Raw genomic sequence first — 17,895 nt, forward strand, 5'->3', positions numbered from 1 at the left:
AATATCCTGCGGCCAGTCAGCTATTGTCCACTGCATACAGTTGTCACGCTGTAGATAAAATCTGCCTGCAGTGCAGTGTAGCAACGTGTAATGCTGATTTGAGGCCCCATTTTGACCAGGCTAAGGCCTGGTTCCAGCAAAGCACTTCAGCCCCTGTTTAACTTTTCAGGTATTTGAGTGCTCCGATTGAAGTCAATGAGACTTTAGCAAGTGCAGAATAAATTTGATGTACACCAAGGCATATGTGAATGTGCACCACCAGTTAAAAACAAAAAAAACCCTAACTGTGGGTACTCTGCTAATCAGCTGGGCAGCATTTGAATCTCTCCTGAGAAGCCTCATGAGCATCCAGCTCACAGGAGACACAGCTGCTCACATGCATCAAGTTAACCATGGGATTTCGGCCCTATGACCCCACTTAATTCAGTCCTCTGCTACACTGGTGGCTCCTGGCCCAGATTGCAGATGGGTAAGAGAGAGGAGAATTCAAGCCAGGCTCTCATTTAAAGTGCTGCCCATAATAGATGTGGGTTTTAGTCCCTTGTATTCACCTTGTTTTCTTAATCATTTTTTTCCTCCCACCTCTTTCCTGCATTAGCAAAATCCAGTTTCTGCTTCTCCGGTTCCTAGTGGCACCAACAGCCCAGCACCAAAAAAGAGTTCAGGAAGTGTGGATTATCTAGCCCTGGACTTCCAGCCAAACTCACCTGGGCCACACAGAAAGGTATCTCAGGTTACTTACATATATGTTAATTTAATACTATGTATCTGTAAGGGTATGTCTACACTAGCCCCCTAGTTCGAACTAGGGTGGCTAATGTAGGCATTCGAAGTTGCAAATGAAGCCCGGGATTTAAATATCCTGGGCTTCATTTGCATCTTGCCAGGCGCCTCCATTTTTAAATCCCCGTTAGTGCGGACTCCGTGCCGGCGGCTACACGCAGCACGGAGTAGGTAGTTCGAATTAGGCTCTCCACCTACTCCTAATTCGAATTACCTACTCTGTGCTGCGTGTAGCCGCGGGCACGGAGCCTGCACTAACGTGGATTTAAAAATGGCGGCGCCCGGCAAGATGCAAATGAAGCCCAGGATATTTAAATCCCGGGCTTCATTTGGAACTTCGAATGCCAACATTAGCCACCCTAGTTCGAACTAGGGTGGCAGTGTAGACATACCCTAAGGCTTTAAAACCAGCTCATCAAACAATAGGGGCCTGATTCTCAGCTGGGATAAGAAGACCCTGCTTTGCTGATGCCTATGGTGTTGCATCCTTTTAAGTCATCTGCAGCTCTGGCCCTGTGTATTATTTGAGGCCAAATTCCGCCCTCACTCACACACTTGTAGCCCCATTGGAGGGGTAGGTAAGGCCATTGGAAGCAATGGGTTTGTGTGGCTGTAAATGAAAGCAGAATTTGGCCCATTTACTGTAGATTCAACACTGTCACCGAAGTCAATGGGAAGATGCCCATTTCTGTGGAAGCTAGATTAGGTGCCCTGATTCCTTTCTTACGTTGTCAGATGTAAACCCTAACCCTAACCCTAACCCTCACCCTCCAAAGTGTCCTGGCCTAAATTTTCCAAAATGACTTGTGACTGTGGGTGCCCACTTCGACACACCTTGAAGGGGACTGCTTTTTGGAAAGGGCCAAGCACCCAAGCACAGAAAGTCAGGCTGCCCTTAAAGTGCATCAAGTTGGGCATCAAAATCACAAGTCACTTTTGAAAAATGAAGTCCCTCTCTGTGAGTCAAATTCTGCTAAGAGAATTGAGATACTGCCAAATGAGGACTAGCCGGCAGAAGCAGAGTGACCAGTGATGGGAAACAGCAGCAAGATGGCTTCCACATAACGTGGAATGGTGTTGGTTACTCTTCAATATGTTTAAATATGTATCTTAAATGCAATGCACTTATATGAGGTACGGTGTCTTCCATGCCAGTTGTATTCCTACATGCATTATAGAATGAAACAAAAAACGTACTAGAGAGGTGGCATAAAGATACAAAAATCTAATCTGGATCCAGTTTAAGATTTTCTGAGTCTCCAAAGTTTGAATCTGGGATTTTGGATTCTGTTTCTCTAAAGAGTTAAATAAACTGGAGAGGGAACAAGAAAATTACAGTACTCGAAAAGTAACACTATGTGAAAATAGCAGCTTCTCACTCTGCAGATCTGCTCGTTCTGTGAATTAGGTGTCACACCTGCTTCTCGTAACAACAAAAATAGTCTTTGACTCCTTCTTAGCCCTGCAGAGCCAACAAAGCTAAGAGAGGGGGAGCTGGATTCTAGTCTTTTTGTGTTGCTAACAGAGTTGCTTACTGAGAAGGAAAGAACCCAGCTGTGGACTCTCAGGGTATGTCTAGACTACATGGTTCCGTCGACGGAGCCATGTAAACTAGTTTACCCGGCATAGGCAAAGAAGCGGGGATTTAAATAATCCCCACTGCATTAAAATAAACATGGCCGCCGTGCTGTGCTGACAATCAGCTGATCCAGCACAGTGTGGCAGTCTAGACGCGGATCTGTCAGCTGGGGAAGCCTTTGCCAACCGATCCCTTATGCCTCACGAAATGAGGTTTACAGGATCGGTCAACAAAGACTTCCCCAGCCGACAGATCCGCATCTAGATTGCCGCGCTGTGCCGGATCAGCCGATCGTCGGCACAGCGCAGCGGCCATGTTTACTTTAATGAAGCAGGGATTATTTAAGTCTCCGCTTCTTTGCCTATGCTGGGTAAACTAGTTTACATGGCTCCGTTGACGGAGCCATGTAGTCTAGACATACCCTCAGATACCAGGCTGAATTTGCAGTGCTTGCAGTTAGAAAACACTATTGGTTTGCTTATAAACTGAGCACATTTGACACAGAGTTACAGAGAGACAATAAACATGGAAACCGACGTTACCATTTTTACATGCCAGTTAAGGCAATAGGTGCCTTTTGAACAAGGCCTTGTTGAGAAATAAGAGGGCTATTAAGAAGGGATTTGCAAGTATCGTAAATGAACAGCTACAGAGGCTGAGATATTGACACGTGGTTCCAGCTAGCAAGAGCTTCAGAGGAGACAGCTCTTCAGTACAGGTAGTGAGATTGTATGAGAGGACAGAGATGAGGCCCTCAGAAGCAGCAGAGTGAGCTAGATGTCCCATCACCACGTCACTCTGTGTTCTCCTCCCCTGTACCCAGCCCTCCACATCGTCAGTGGCCTCAGACGAGAAAGTCGATTATGTGCAGGTTGACAAAGAGAAGACACAAGCTCTGCAGAACACCATGCAGGAGTGGACTGACGTCCGGCAATCAGCAGAGCCTATTAAGAGTGCGAAGCAGTAATGGACGGGAACAGCCATCCAGCGAGGCAAATGTCCAACGGGTTCTCCCAGGCTGGGGTTCGCATGGATATGCCAGCTCACTTCGGGGCTGCATTTCTACTAGGACTGCTGTTTGGAGTCTTTTTTTTTTTTTTTTTTTTAAAGAAACAATTTCAGGGGAAGATTGGCAGATAGCTATTGTTTGCCAGTGACAAAGACCAACTACGTGCAGTGGCTGGGTTTGTGCTGTTACTTTAGCTACTGGATATACTGTTCAGGAACTTTAAACTTAGCAATACTGGGATGACCAATGCCCTGCATGTCTTTTGCTCACAGCTGTTATTAAAGCCACCTCATACCTGCTCAGTCTTCTTCTGTACTGTATGCCTGAACTGTGCCGAATGTATTCTGGTTTGGTGGCGTCCTTTACAGGACACGGATTCCTGCTACATACTATATGGTGGCTCTGACCTCTTCAAAAATATTGGGCATCCACCAGGTCTAATTTGAACTCATTTTATTAGCAGATTTCTTGTAAATAACATCCAACATGTGTTTGTAAACTGCAGGGTCACTTCTCCATCAAGGAGCCTGGCTTGTGTGACAATACCTGTGGGTAGAGGCCTGCATGGATACAAAACTGGCATCCGCATCTGCATCATCAAAACTGAGGTGCAGATATCCGCAGATATAAAGTGGATATCTGCAAATGTGCAGGAGTCTAGATACAAAATTTGAATCTGCATCTGCAGCCATATCCACAAAAATGAGCCACAGATATCTGCCTCCACATCCATGGATGCAGATGCCTATGGCTATAAAGCAGATATACATGGATTTGCAGGGATATGGCCATTCGGTAGCTTGCAAAGAGCCCAGACTGACCGACTGGTTGAGAGAACCTTAGACCTCCAGACCTGACCTCCCCTCCCCCACACCGCACACATAATGTATCAAAGAGGAAGATTTACTGGGTGCCTCTTTATTTTTTAAATAGGTGTTGTTGATGTGGGGAGGTTTAAAGCTCCCCAAACTGAAGGGCCTGGAGGAATGAGCTTGTGAAAGCAGAATCAATGGATTCAAGGCTTGAACCCAGCAGGAGTTCTTTCACTGATTTCTGTGGGCTCTAGATTGTGCCTTGAGGGCCAACGTCTGCCCGGGGTGGTAGCATTTGCAGTTTCATTCGGAGATACAGTAATTCCTCATTTAACACTATAGATATGTTTCAGAAAATGACCGTGTTAAGTGAAAACGTGTTATGTGGGGTCAATTTTCCCATTGAAAATAATGGAAAAGGTGGGGGTTGCGTTTCAAGCGGTGGTGTCTGTTGGGATGGGACATAAGATTGGGGGAGAAAGGGGACTAGGTTACAGCAGGGAGGGGAGGTGTTTGGCTCTGGGGAAGGGCAAGGGAGGAGAGGGGAGGGGGATTGGGTTGGGAGTATGCCCCTCTGATGGGTCTAATGGGACCCGCACTGTGTCTGGCGAGGGGGGGTCTCCGGGGAACAGTGCAGCGAGCGGCAAACCCTCCGCCGCTTTGCAGGGAGGCGGGGGAAGCCCCGCACAGATGCTGGTGACGGGCCGGCTTGGGAAATCATGATATTCCAGGGACGGACATGTAATTCAAAAAATGTTCCCTAAAAAAAAATCATGCTATCGCAAAAACGTGTTAAGCGGGCACGTGTTAAATGAGGAATTACTGTAATCCTGCTACAGTTGAAGTCAGTGAAAGCTTTGCCAATGATTACAGTAGGAGCAGGAAAAGGTTCCCCGGAATCTGAGTGGAGAATTAGGCCCACAGGTGACTTGTACATCTTAATGAAGAGTAAGGGGAATGGGTTATGAGACTTTCAGAAAGGCTCTGGAGAGCACATATACTGGACCAAGGAGGGAGTAGAATTGTTTAAGGGGCCTGAGAGGGTAGAGCTAGGTGTAATGGAATGGAGTTGATTGAAGGAAATGAAGGCTAATGATGAGATCTTCAACTGGGGAATAGTTCCCAAGAGGAGTCAGGGCAGTCCCATTACTACTTGAGTAATATAAAAATATCTTAAATAAAGCAGTGAGGACCGTGCTGTAGGAGACGGACTCCAAGCCTTCAAATTGACCTATCCCTTCTTTTCCAGTCTCTAGCTGCTTCCGTCCTGTGGTTGGTACAGTGCGATGCCTCAACACTGGGTCAATACTGCAATAGCAGTTGATGTCAATGAAGTTAACAATGCCCAGCTCAAAGAGACCATAGTATACATAGGGCGGTGAGCTTCAGGGTCTTGACTCATCAGGCACTTTGGGTTCATCTCCTTCTAGCTGCTGTAGTCATTGGGGCTAGCTATTGGAGGGAGACAGGATAATACACACAAACATACACGCACAATGGATCAGGGTTTTGCAAATATTTGCAGACGCTTTCAAATTGGAATGCCAATTAAAAACAAGAGCAAAGGCAGATTATTAAAAGACACAGAATGAAATGCACATGAGCGCAACACAAAGAGCATAGCCCAGACTGACATTATAAAGGCCATTTGTATTTCTCCAGTGCCCATTACACAGGCATTTGCCATAATTGTGTAACTCCTGGTGCAGTCCTAGCAGCTTCTTTATGAAAGACACTACCCAGTGTTTTAACATGGATCACCTGGTATTTTGGGGCTTTTGGGTGCTCCTACCATGTGCAGAACAATACATTAGAAGGCTGAACTCCCAGGGTCGGGCTGAGGGCTGTTGGCAGGGAAGGATGGGAGTAAATCTGTGCCATAGCCCATGTTGTCCCTGTCTTGTGCATCCATAGAGAATGTCTGTCTCCAGGACGCCTCATCTGGTGCCTTTTAAAGAATTCTCCCTTCACATTTATATCGGTCCCAGAATGGGGTAGCAATCAGTACCATGCTGTCTCCCAAGATTCACTTCAGGTGTCATTCCATCCAAGGGCATCATAGCAACTGTCTGGGAGGAATGTACCCATGCACAGAGGGCCAGCATGAGGCCTGTGCCCCACCAAAGCCCTGTTTGGGGATAAGGCCCTGCTGTGAAATTGAAGTCTAGCTTCATCTCATGGCACCGTGGGGCAAGGATGTTTGGATCCAGGCTTGTGAGCCCAGTTCATGTATTCGCTATGAAGAAAGCCTCTGAAGGAGAGTTAAACTATGGAGCCATGTTTATATAGTAAGAACTCCATCACTCATAGAACTCCATCCACGTTACTCTGCATTATGACATCATTGTGACTCCACTCTCATCAATGGGGCTACTCCAGATTATAGTCCAGTGGAAACAATAAGAGAATCAGACCCCTAAGGTGCTTTAAGAAATTCAGTCCAGGGCAGTGGACTCAGATGAAGGAGTGGGGAACAGGTCTTTGCCTGGGATTCTATCTTGGGGTGCATTTCTCTGTGAGTGGGAGTGCAGCATTAACAATGCATTTGGTCTTTTTCAGTTTTTCAATAAAAGTCCTTCAGCATCAACAAGAAACTAGTGGTGCTAGAACACTTTTAATAGTGAGGGTGCTGAAAGTACCCCTGTCCTCACCCCATCCCACCGAGCTGGGGCCAGGAGCAAGGGGCATGTCTCTGGAAGGGGGAACCCAGACAGGAGTATGGGGCTGAGTCTGAGGGCAGGCACGGGGACAGAAGCAGAGGCTGAGGGGGAGTTCAGCAGCCGGGAACCTGCATGCAGGACCAGGAGTGGAGCCCTGTGTAAAACCTCGGGGTCCTACAGCACATTCCACAAGCCTATTTCCCATGCCTAAACAAGAAACAAAGTAATTGTTGATTATTATTATTGTCTGAGCATCAACAGCTCTTCCCTCCCACCCCCATCCTGCAGCCAGCGCTGCATGACTCAGATGGATTCCATTGCTTCTTGAGAACGTTATGCTGCCTTGCAAAGCTATCCTGACATTTCATCAGCCCTTATCCTATATATTCTACTCTCCTACCTTTTACCATGAAAAAGGATGATGAGAATGAAAACGCTATAAGGAAATTTTTGATGGAAAAAAGGAGACTCCAGAAAGAGATTTAGGGGTCATAGTGGACCACAAGCTGGATATGAGTCATCAGTGTGACACTGTTGAACCAAAAAAAAAACCCACCAAACATTCTGGGAAGTATTAACAGAAGAGATGGAAGACATGAGAAGTAATTCTTCTGCTCTACTCTGTTCTGATTAGATCTCAATTGGAGTGTTTTGGGCACCACATTTCAGGAGATATGTGGAGGTAATTAGAGAAGATCCAGAGAGGAGCAACAAAAATGATTAAAGATCTAGAAAGCATAACCTATGGGGGAAGATTGAAAGAACTGGTTTGTTTAGTCTGGAAAAGAGAAGGTTGGGAGCGGACATGATAACAGATGTGAAGTACCTAAGAGTATTATAAGGAGGCAGGAGAACAATTATTCTTCTTAAGGTCTATAAGATAAGAAGCACTGGGCTTAAATTGCAGTAAGAGAGATTTAGGTTGGACATTAGGAAAAAATTCCTAACTGTCAGGGTGGCTAAACACTGAAATAAATTGCCCAGGGAGGCTGTGGAATCTCCAATTGGAGATATTTAAGAGCAGGTTAGACAGACATCTGTCAGGGATGATCTAGACGGTGCTCGGTCCTGCCGTGAGTGCAGAGGACTGGACTGATGACCACTTGAGATACCTTCCAGTTCTAGTATTCCATGATTCTATGATGGTATTTTACAGGAAAAATAAAACTGGTGTGATAACGGTCCTAATAAAAAAAATCTAATCTAATCTAACCTAATCACTGTGACATTGCAGGAAAAAAGCTAATAGATGGGTCCAATGTAACTCTCTGTCTTCCATAGGGCGGAGAATGCTTTATTGCCAACAAATTCCTCTGTCCTGAATATGGCGTCTGAGTCTTTTTGTAGTGAGGTAATACAAGAAGAGCATGATACAGTGTTTTTCCAGAGTCCCCATCATCACAGGAGCACAGTGGATACTAAACACTGAGGCTGCTAGTCTAGACTGGCCACGAGTATTTGCGCAAGAATACTGACTTTGTTCTGTACAAAATCAGTGGTTCTTGCGCAAATACTTTGATGCTCCCACTCAGGGATAAGCCCTCTTGCGCAAGTATTCTTGCACAAGAGGGCCAGTGTAGACAGGCAAGTTAATTTCTTGCGCAAGAAAGCCCAATGGCTAAAATGGCCATCGGAGCTTTCTTGCGCAAGAAAGCATCTACACTGGCACGGATGCTTTTGTGCAAAAGATGTCTTTGGTGCAAAAGCATCCATGCCAGTGTAGACGCTCTCTTGCACAAATACTTTTAATGGAAAAACTTTTCCGTTACAAGTATTTGCGCGAAATCATGCCAGTCTAGACGCAGCCTGAGACTGATTCAGTAATCACAGAAGTCAGTGTCAAGATTCCCATAAAATTCAGGGGTCCTATTAAAAAGATATTGGCAACTCCTTGCCCTCAAAGCATTGCAGTGCTGTGCTGCTTCCTGAGACCCAGAAAGTGAAACTAAATGGAAACAAAAGCAAAAGAGATTCAGCTATTCCCACTCACCCACTTCAGGGGATTTGCAAAATGTAACAAAAATTACAGACACATTGAGAAACATGTTTAAAAAAATCTTTCCATGTTAGTGTCTTAAAATAGTATCATTAACACAGATAAGGCTCTTTTTTAACAAGATATGATTATTGCCCTCTCAATGTTTCTTTAATTTCCTGGAATGCAGCCATCTCTGGTGTACATTGCAATTGTGATATGAAAAGTACACAGCAGTCCCTCCCGACCTTTCAGGAGAGGCAGGCCAAATCCAATTATTGTAGAGCTGAAATTGACACCAGCTTCAGACAGAAACTTACAAAATATTGGACCTGATTCAAAGCCCATTGAAGTCAGTGGAAAGACTCCTTTTGACTTGAATGGCTGTTAGCACAGGTTCTGTGCTTATACTAAATTGAAACACACCCTGCCTGTGTGGTTGGTAGCCTGCATGTGTGTATACGCAGAACTTTAGCAATGCACTGGAAGATGCATGATCAGAAATGCAGTTTCTCTTCATATCTACCAGGCTGGAGAGAAGCTGAACTTGCCAAATGCCATGTACTATTAGGATGCTAGTGGATATCTTGAAAGCCAGGGAGCTCAAACAATAACAGGATGGATATAATAGCAGATGACCTAGTCTGTGTAGCAAGCCCATTGTGCAAGTGACTGCTTTTAATTCCATGCTACAACATTCAGTCAAATGCAAAAATCTCTACTGTACCACTGCTATGACCAATAAAAAGATGGGGAGCTGATGCTCAACGGAGTCTTGTGTGGATACAGAATTTGTATCTGTGTCTGCAAAAATGATCTGCAGATATAAAGCAGCTATCCACACATTTGCAGGGTTCTACATACAAAATTTGCATCTGCATCTGCAAAAATGGTACGCGGGTATCCCCAGCCTCATCCGCAGATGTGGATACCCATGGATACAAAGACTCCAGCTGCTGGGCTAAAAATAGCAGTGCTAACATTCAGGCTCAGGCTATGACTCTCTCTGACTCGAACCCAGGCTGCAGTCCAAGCCCAAACTTCTACACTGCAAATTGATAGTCCCCCAAACAGAGCCCACAAGAATGTGGCTGCAGATATCCACAGATCATTTTTGCAGTTATGGATGTGGATACCAATTTTGTAGCTGTATCTCTACCCATCCATATTCTTGACCAGGTCTTTGGAACAACCAAATGAAATGTTGGCTCCCAGTAAATCCTACCCAGATTTTATATCCATACTGGAAAGGACTTTAATCTCTGCAGTCTGACTACCAAACACTGCAGACATGATCAGTAAGGTTTCTATTAACGTACCTCGCATTCAAGCCTCAGTGCTTTGTTTTAAGGTGCTCCCAAGAGACAGAAAAGAGTGGAGACTCCCTTCTAAATGGGCTTTGTTTAGATTCAGCCAAAAGTCATCACTGACATCTGGACAGAATCTTATTAGGATTCTTCAGTATAACATGTATGAAAGAGCACCAGTGCTAAATGGCAGGCATAGCTTTGCTTGGAGATCATTCTGACCTACCCACCCTCCAATCACAGGGACTAAGTACATATGAGGTTGTAAATTTGAGGTCTGAAGGCTCCAGTGGTGCCCCTGTATCAACCCCTTCTTTGATTCCACTGCCGTTGTCCTTTCAGTGCTCTCCTGCACTATTTTAATACAAGTATGTGGGCTCACTGCCAAGCAGCCCTAAGATGCTGTTTTATGCACTTATATTATGACTGTTAATGACATTCCTGCAACTAAACAGCTGTACTTTTATTAAGTCATTTCTTCCCTGGCCAGGTGGCATCCTTCCCTCTGTTGGTCTGTCTGCTTTCTCCTGTCTTCTTGTCCAGCCCATTTCCTTTTGCTCTGTCATTCTTTGGGATGTAGGCTTGAGACGGTCACCACAGCACTGGTTCCCAGTGGGAAGACCCAATATTTAAGGCTTGTAGGGCTGCCAGCATGTCATGGGATATTTCCCAAGCCAACTGAATGCTGTCCCCTTATAACATTCCCCTGTACGGAGAGATGACAGGATCACCAGTGGCAACAATGGCAGGGTTGCCAGTGGTAACACAGCTAGAACCTAGATCTGACAGCTCTATCATTTGAACAAAATATGATTTTATGTCGCCTCGTTAGCAATAGTAGGGGTTTTCTGTATTTCCCTACCTCACAAGGGTATTGTGAAGGGTAATTAATTAGTCAGGAGATACAAAGTGCTGTCAGTGGTCTGTACATTACACAGTGCGACATGATGCTACTGCATCAGGATGTTACAAGAGGAGATGTCAGAATGCCCTCATGGAACCACAATGGATTCAAACCTGTGAAAAGCTCTACCCCTAAATGATGCAGATAAAGAAAGGTGGTAGAGGGAAGGCTGTTTGCACACTTTTGAAGTTCAGCTGTCATGTCGTACAAGAAAACATCCACCACTTTAATGAGCAATTAAGAATTCCTGGCTGGACAGCAATGAAGATAGACGTAAGTAGGGACTTGGTCCAGCATCCTTTGAAATCAATGGAAGTCCTACCACTCTGAATTCAGTGAATTCAAGATCAGATCCTTTGAATAATTAGTAGGGCCCAATCCAATTGAATTCAACAGACTCTCACTGATTTCAATGGAAATTAGATAGGACTCATATACATTAGAATAGCTTTTTTAAGTACTTTGAGGGGTGTATGACTGGCACCATTGAAATTGTTGAATCTGCAGCATATTTTCGGTGTTATTTTGTGTGTTCTAAAGTGTCGGACTGTTCTTAAACAGGATTGTGGGATATTTTTTCCGTTTGTAGGAGTCAGCAAGAAAAAAATAATCAGTGACAAAATGTACAGTCTGTGTCTTCTTGTGGTGTCGCTGTTTGAGTTGGTTCTCCATTTTTCAAATCACCGTGGACAACTAATCACTTAAGTTATTAATTTATTCATGGGGATTTTTTTCTAAAAAAAAGAATAATTTGAAACAGTTATTTATCCTGTAAATTGCTCTTGAGCTTAACCTAGATAATACTTTTTTTGCTGTTAATAAACATGGTACATGCCTGAAGCAAAGTTGATCTTGTTTTTAATTATTGTATCATAGCAGAGAAGCAACAGGAAAATAAATAAATTAAAAAAATAGACCACCACAATTCCTGAGTTGTAACATTATTTGAATCTGAGGGTAAAGAAACCAATCGGTGGACAAAAGGACTCAGGCACCATCTTTGACATCCATGAAATCATTTGTGTTGGAAGAAGCCTTATGAGTTGTTTGCAGAAGCTGGAAATGGCAACAGCAGATAGACCAGTTTATCATCAAGTGGTCTGTTCATTCCCTCTGGGGCACCTGGTATTGACCAGTCAGGATACTGGGTTAGAGAGACCTTTGGTCATTGGTGAAAGATACAACCAGCCGGTTCTCCAGATGGAATAAATTGGCTTTGTCTTATTTTAGTTAATAGAGATATGCTGAGTTACACCAAGTTCAAAATCTGACCCAGGACTGGGTGTAAAAATGGGACGCGCTATTATCTCATGGGATGAGGTTAAGTGGGTTGCACAGGTTACTGTACAAAAGGAGTCTCAGCAGGGGAAAGGTGCACTGTGTCCCAACGTACCCTGCTTCCCAGCATGCCAAAACCCTGCCTGGTCCCTGCCACTGCATTCCACCTGGAAGGCCAAGCCTCATGGTAATAAATAACTGGAGACTGGCCATTGGCCTCTGGGTGAATGTGCCTTTTCTTCACTCTCTTTCATGCTGCATTTTTAGGAGGGCTTGTCAACATGTTAATTGGTTTCTCTCTGCCACAATCCGTTTTTCACACATTTCTTCTTGTGAAATGTTTTTTTCCTTCTCAGTTTGTTTGTGCCTTTCCCCTCTGTCACATTCCTATTAAACTGAGCTCAGTCCATGTCCCAGCCATGGGGAGGGATATTTTGTTGGCCCAACACACTACAGCAAAGCCTTTTTCTTAGGAAAAGGGTCATAAAATAAGGGATTGAAATGAGGAGGCGGTGGCACAGACGTAGTCTCCAAAACACTGACTGCTTTACATACCAAAATGAATCAGACACATCAACTCTCATGGTTTTGTCCTGAGTTCCAGGATAATTATTGTTTTCCCTAAAGCCCCAGCTCCTGGAATCAAGTGATTATGTGATGAAGCAGAATGCAAATAGAAAGAACACCACATCTATTATTGTTACATGAGCTTGTGATTTTTAAAGCTAAACTCATTTTTGGTGACCTTGATTCATGATTTTTGAACATTTGGGGTTAGCGCTCTCAGCGGATTAGTGCAGATCTTCATAAGACAATGCTGTTAAGTCTTTTGTGCATGTAACATTTTATAGTCACTTGGTACAAAGTTGAATAGAAACACAAAGTACAAGGCAATGCAGAGTCATGGCCTACCAGTCCCACTGACCTCAATTGGGGTTGTAGTACTTGACACTTCTGAAAAATGGGCCTTTTTAGCTTCTTGTAACATAGGGGAGCTATTGTGAGGTAAAAATACAGAGCATGAAAGGGAGGTGTAACAAACTGGTAGTGTAACCCATTGGTTGTTACATATCTCCCTCTGTCGTTGAGCTATAGCAGATAGGAGTCTGTCACACCCTCTCTTCTCCTCCTTCCACCTCACAACTAGAGCTCCTGGCTCATTAGTTTTCGAGCAGCCACAAGTCAATCTTTAAGTTGCATCCCATCCTGATGACCAAGACACAAGAAGTCATTTTTCTGCTCTACTCGGCGCTGATTAGGCCTCAGCTGGAGTACTGTGTCCAGTTCTGGGCACCATATTTCAAGAAAGATGTGGAGAAATTGGAGAAGGTCCAGAAAAGAGCAACAAAAATTATTAAAGGTCTAAAAAATATGACCTATGAGGGAAGACTGAAAGAATTGGGCTTGTTTCATTTAGCAAAGAGAAGACTGAGAGGGGACATGATAGCGGTTTTTAAGTATCTAAAAGGGTGTTACAAGGGGGATGGAGAAAAATTGTACTCCTTAGCCTCTGAGGATAGGACAAGAAGCAATGGGCTTAAATTGGAGTAAAGGAGGTTTAGGTTGGACATTAGGAAAAAGTTCCTAACTGTCAGGGTGGTTAAACACTGGAATAAATTGCCTAGGGAGGTTGTAGAATCTCCATCACTGGACATATTTAAGAGCAGGTTAGACAGACACCTGTCAGGGATGATCTAAACCAGTGGTATGAGTACCCTTAGGGGTACTCGAGAGAAGTCCAGGGAGTATATCAACACAACTGAAATTTGGAGGAAACTCAATTTTTGTTTTAAGTTTTACAGCACTTTATTATTTTTGTACTTTTTATACCTGAAAATTTCATCGCCCGCCTGGCTATGATTAAGTTGTTTAAACAAATGTGTTGCAATGTTAGAAAAAAATTTTGTGTGTCTGAAAACTGTAGGTACTCGGGGTACTTTTTTTAAAGTGGGTACTTTATTAAAAGGTTGAGAAACACTGACCTAGATGGCACTTGGACTCAAGGATCTCTTGAGGGCCCTTCCACTTCTATGATTGGGTCATTACATACATGTGAGAAGGGAGGGTGTTCATCCAGGAGCTTACGTGCTGTAGCCCTCATGCTTGGGACAAGTTTTCTCCATCATTGTGTATTACGTGTCCAAGATGGCGCCAACACAAACACCAATAATTCTGCCTAACAATTTCATAGAAAAGTGTGGCTTCATGTTGAGCCAAATTCTGAAGTCCTAGGCTATGTCTAGACTGCATTGCTTTTTCGGGCTACTGGAGGTATCCCGGGATTGCAATGCCACATCCAAAGAACGCATCTGCTTTTTCAAAAGAAATGTTGAAAGAACGGATGTGCTCTTTCACCATCCCTGTAAACCTCATTCTACGAAGAATAAGGGATGGCTCAAAAAAGCACTTTTTTTTTGCAATTTTGTGCTGTGCACAGACGCCAAATTTCAAAAGAGCCTCTTTCAAAAGCAAATTGAAAAAAGATAGCAATTTGTGTACCGCAAATTTTGTATCTTTTTTCGATTTAACAGTACAGTCTAGACGTAGCCTCTCTCAGGTAATACTGCAACTGAATTCACGTGAGAGATTTTCTAAGTCTTGTTGACATTAGGGTCATCAAGGATCAAGGTATACACATAACGAAAAGATGGATGCTGACCAAAAGAACTTGCAATTGGCCTTTGAGATGAGAGACAACAGGTGGATGTAACAGGTGGGATGGAGCACAAGGAAACAGTGGAAGGCAGTTATGATTGGTGTAATAAGCACCAATCACAGTAAATTTTTCATGACTCCCCCAATGTCATTAAAGTGCAGAGGAAACTTTATGAAGAAGAGGAGAAATGCCACAAATGTCTCTGTGTCATGTGTCTGATTTCTTTCCAAAAATCCAGAGCAGTCTGTAATAACAATGTGTTTCAAACGAGCCCTTAAAAAATAAATCAGCAACTGATATGGACACAAAACTAAGTAGAAAAAGACAATCTGCTGCTATTCAAAAACTATCAACAACAAGTAAGAAGGCTTCATTCCCCCCCTATTTAACACAATAATTCTAATTTTGTCCTCAAATCAACATCCTATATTAAGGAATTCTAACGTTCCTTTTGGGTTTGCAATCACACATGGAGTGATTAAATCAATACAAACCATTTCTTCTTTAGTCAAGCACAAACCCATGAAATGCAAGAGCTTAGCAGATGCCTTGCCAATATTTACACACACTACACACGACACCCATTTCAAATAGGTAGGTATAGGCCTCTAGGGGGCTATGACTCTGTGTAGCGGAGAGCAGAATCAAGACCAGGCCTCTTTCTCTTGTTAAATATCAGAGGGGTAGCTGGGTTAGTCTGTATTAGGAATGTGAAAGGTTAACCAGTTAACTGATTAGCATCAACCTTAACTAGTTCTGGTTAACCTTTAACTGGTGAAGGCTGGAGCAGCTTCCCACCTGTCATGAACAAGGGCTGGTCTAGCCCCACAGAGGGCCTACCACAGACAGGGATGCTCCAGTTGTCCAGAGCAGCCCCTGTCCACAGTGGGCTCAGACACCCCTCAGGCAGGGGCTGTGCCAGCCCAGTCTTGGGGGGGATGGGAGGGGCCACTCCAGCCCAGCAGGACTGAAGCAGTCCCGTCCCCCCCCAACCTGCACGCCCTTTAATCAGTTTACCGGTTAACTATGCTTAATTTGTTAACCAATTAAACGGGATTTTACAGCCCTAGTCTGTATCCACACAAACAGTAAGTCCTGTGGCACCATAAAGACTCAGGGTATGTCTACACTGCATCCCTAGTTCGAACTAGGGATGCAAATGGAGACAATCGAAGTAGTTAATGAAGCGGGAATTTAAATATCCCGCGCTCCATTAACATGATCTCGCCGGCGCGCTAGTTCGAATCACAGCTGATTCGAACCAGGAAGTGCGCGCCGGGATGCGTTAGTTCGGACTAAAGCCCTTAGTCCGAACTAATGTTACTCCTCATTTCGAACTAGCGCGCTGTGATTCGAACTAGCGCGCCGGCGAGATCATGTTAATGGAGCGCGGGATATTTAAATCCCCGCTTCATTAACTACTTCGATTGTTTCCATTTGCATCCCTAGTTCGAACTAGGGATGCAGTGTAGACATATCCTATGAGATTTATTTGGGCATAAGCTTTCATGGGCAAAAACCCCACCTCATCAGCTGCATGAAGTGGAAATTGCCACTTTTTTTTGTCATGAAGTTGATGGATTTCCACTCCATGCTTTTGACAAAGTGGGTTTTTGCCCACGAAAGCTTATGCCCAAATAAATGTTAGTCTTTAAGATGCCACAGGATGCCTCATGGTTTCTCTTGGGTGGGAGAAGTGGAGGCTGGGGTGAGGAGGTAATGAGGGAATTGGGGATTGGGGTGTGATGGGGTCAGGCTCAGAGATGGTAGAACCTAGGGGCACATGGTAAAGTGTGACCCCCCCTCCCTAAGGCAAGACTGTGCAAGGAGCAGACCCTGGGGGACCTCCCACAGCTTAACCCATGCCAGGGAACGGGGCACAGACAGATGGGCATAGCGCAAGCCCTAGACTGATGCAGGGGGAGAGCAGGCCTGGCCTGCTCTCAGGGAGCACAAGCATGCCCAGGTCAGTCTGTTGCTCTGAAATCAGCCCCTGCTCTAACAAACTAGATTCACGTGCCCCCCCAGCTCGGGACAGAACATCCACCCCTTTGGCATCACATCAGGGAACTGAGGTCAGTGTCAACCAACAGTTCTTCCTGAACCCCACTGAACAACTGTGCAGTGCTGCTTGAACACACCTCCACCCCAGAGGTGGCTGCATCTCAGCACTGAGCAGGGGATCCCTGCCCCACCCCAGGGCCAGCAGCATCTCAACACCAGATGAGAGATCCCTGTATAACCAACCCTAGTGGCAGTGCTGCGCAGTCCCTGGCTGTCTCGTAGCCTGTGAAGCGGCCCTGAGAGTCCTGCTGTGGTGGGACACTGGGAGCCAACACCTCTGGCAGGGTAAATGAACTGGACAGTCATGGGAGTGGGGCGCCCAGGAGCTACTTGCTGGCCAGGAGGCAGCTGGGAGAACGACAGCGCAGTGACGCACTTTCCTGAGGCTTTCCCCGCTGCAACAGGGCATGAGGTAAGGTAAGTATCCCTCCTCATGCCCAAACCCCCGAAACCCAATCCCCCTCACTCATTCCCCTCCCCCTAAAACTCCAAAATCCCAGCTAGCTCCTGCACCCTCCCTTGCTCCTGCACCCTCCCTCCTGGCCACACATTGCACTCTCCCTTGCTCTTGCTCCCTCCCCCCCCAGTCAGACATCCTACTCCCAGCCTGCTTCTGCACCCTACCTCACTCCCAGACCTTGCACTCTCACTCCCTCCTACACCCCACCTCCCACCCAGATACTGCACCCCCATCCACATCCCACTCGCTGGCAGCCCTGTCTCGCACACTGAACCCCTCATTTTTGTCCCCATCACAGAGCCTAGGGGTGTTCAAAAAGCCACTAACTCTAGAACCCTGAAAAAGTGAAAGTGTCTATAGGAAGCCCTGAACCTCAGTCCTCCCCCTCACCCCCACGGGTCTGCAGCA

General features: G+C 45.1%; 1 protein-coding gene across 6 annotated transcripts in view; it reads left to right on the forward strand.

Moving 5' to 3' along the window:
* The window catches only part of GAB2 (GRB2 associated binding protein 2), a 174,526-nt gene extending 171,060 nt beyond the window's left edge, over positions 1–3,466 (forward strand). For all 6 annotated transcript variants that reach the window (XM_075919477.1, XM_075919478.1, XM_075919479.1 and 3 more), the window contains 2 exons: positions 599–724; positions 3,186–3,466. In XM_075919477.1, coding sequence (XP_075775592.1) covers positions 599–724; positions 3,186–3,329 — 270 coding nt within the window. In that variant the 3' untranslated portion in view covers positions 3,330–3,466. The remainder of the gene's footprint in view (positions 1–598; positions 725–3,185) is intronic.
* Positions 3,467–17,895: the final 14,429 nt, after the last annotated feature.

The sequence above is a fragment of the Pelodiscus sinensis genome, chromosome 1 (genome assembly GCF_049634645.1).
Source record: "Pelodiscus sinensis isolate JC-2024 chromosome 1, ASM4963464v1, whole genome shotgun sequence".
NCBI classification, from domain to species: Eukaryota; Metazoa; Chordata; order Testudines; family Trionychidae; genus Pelodiscus; species Pelodiscus sinensis.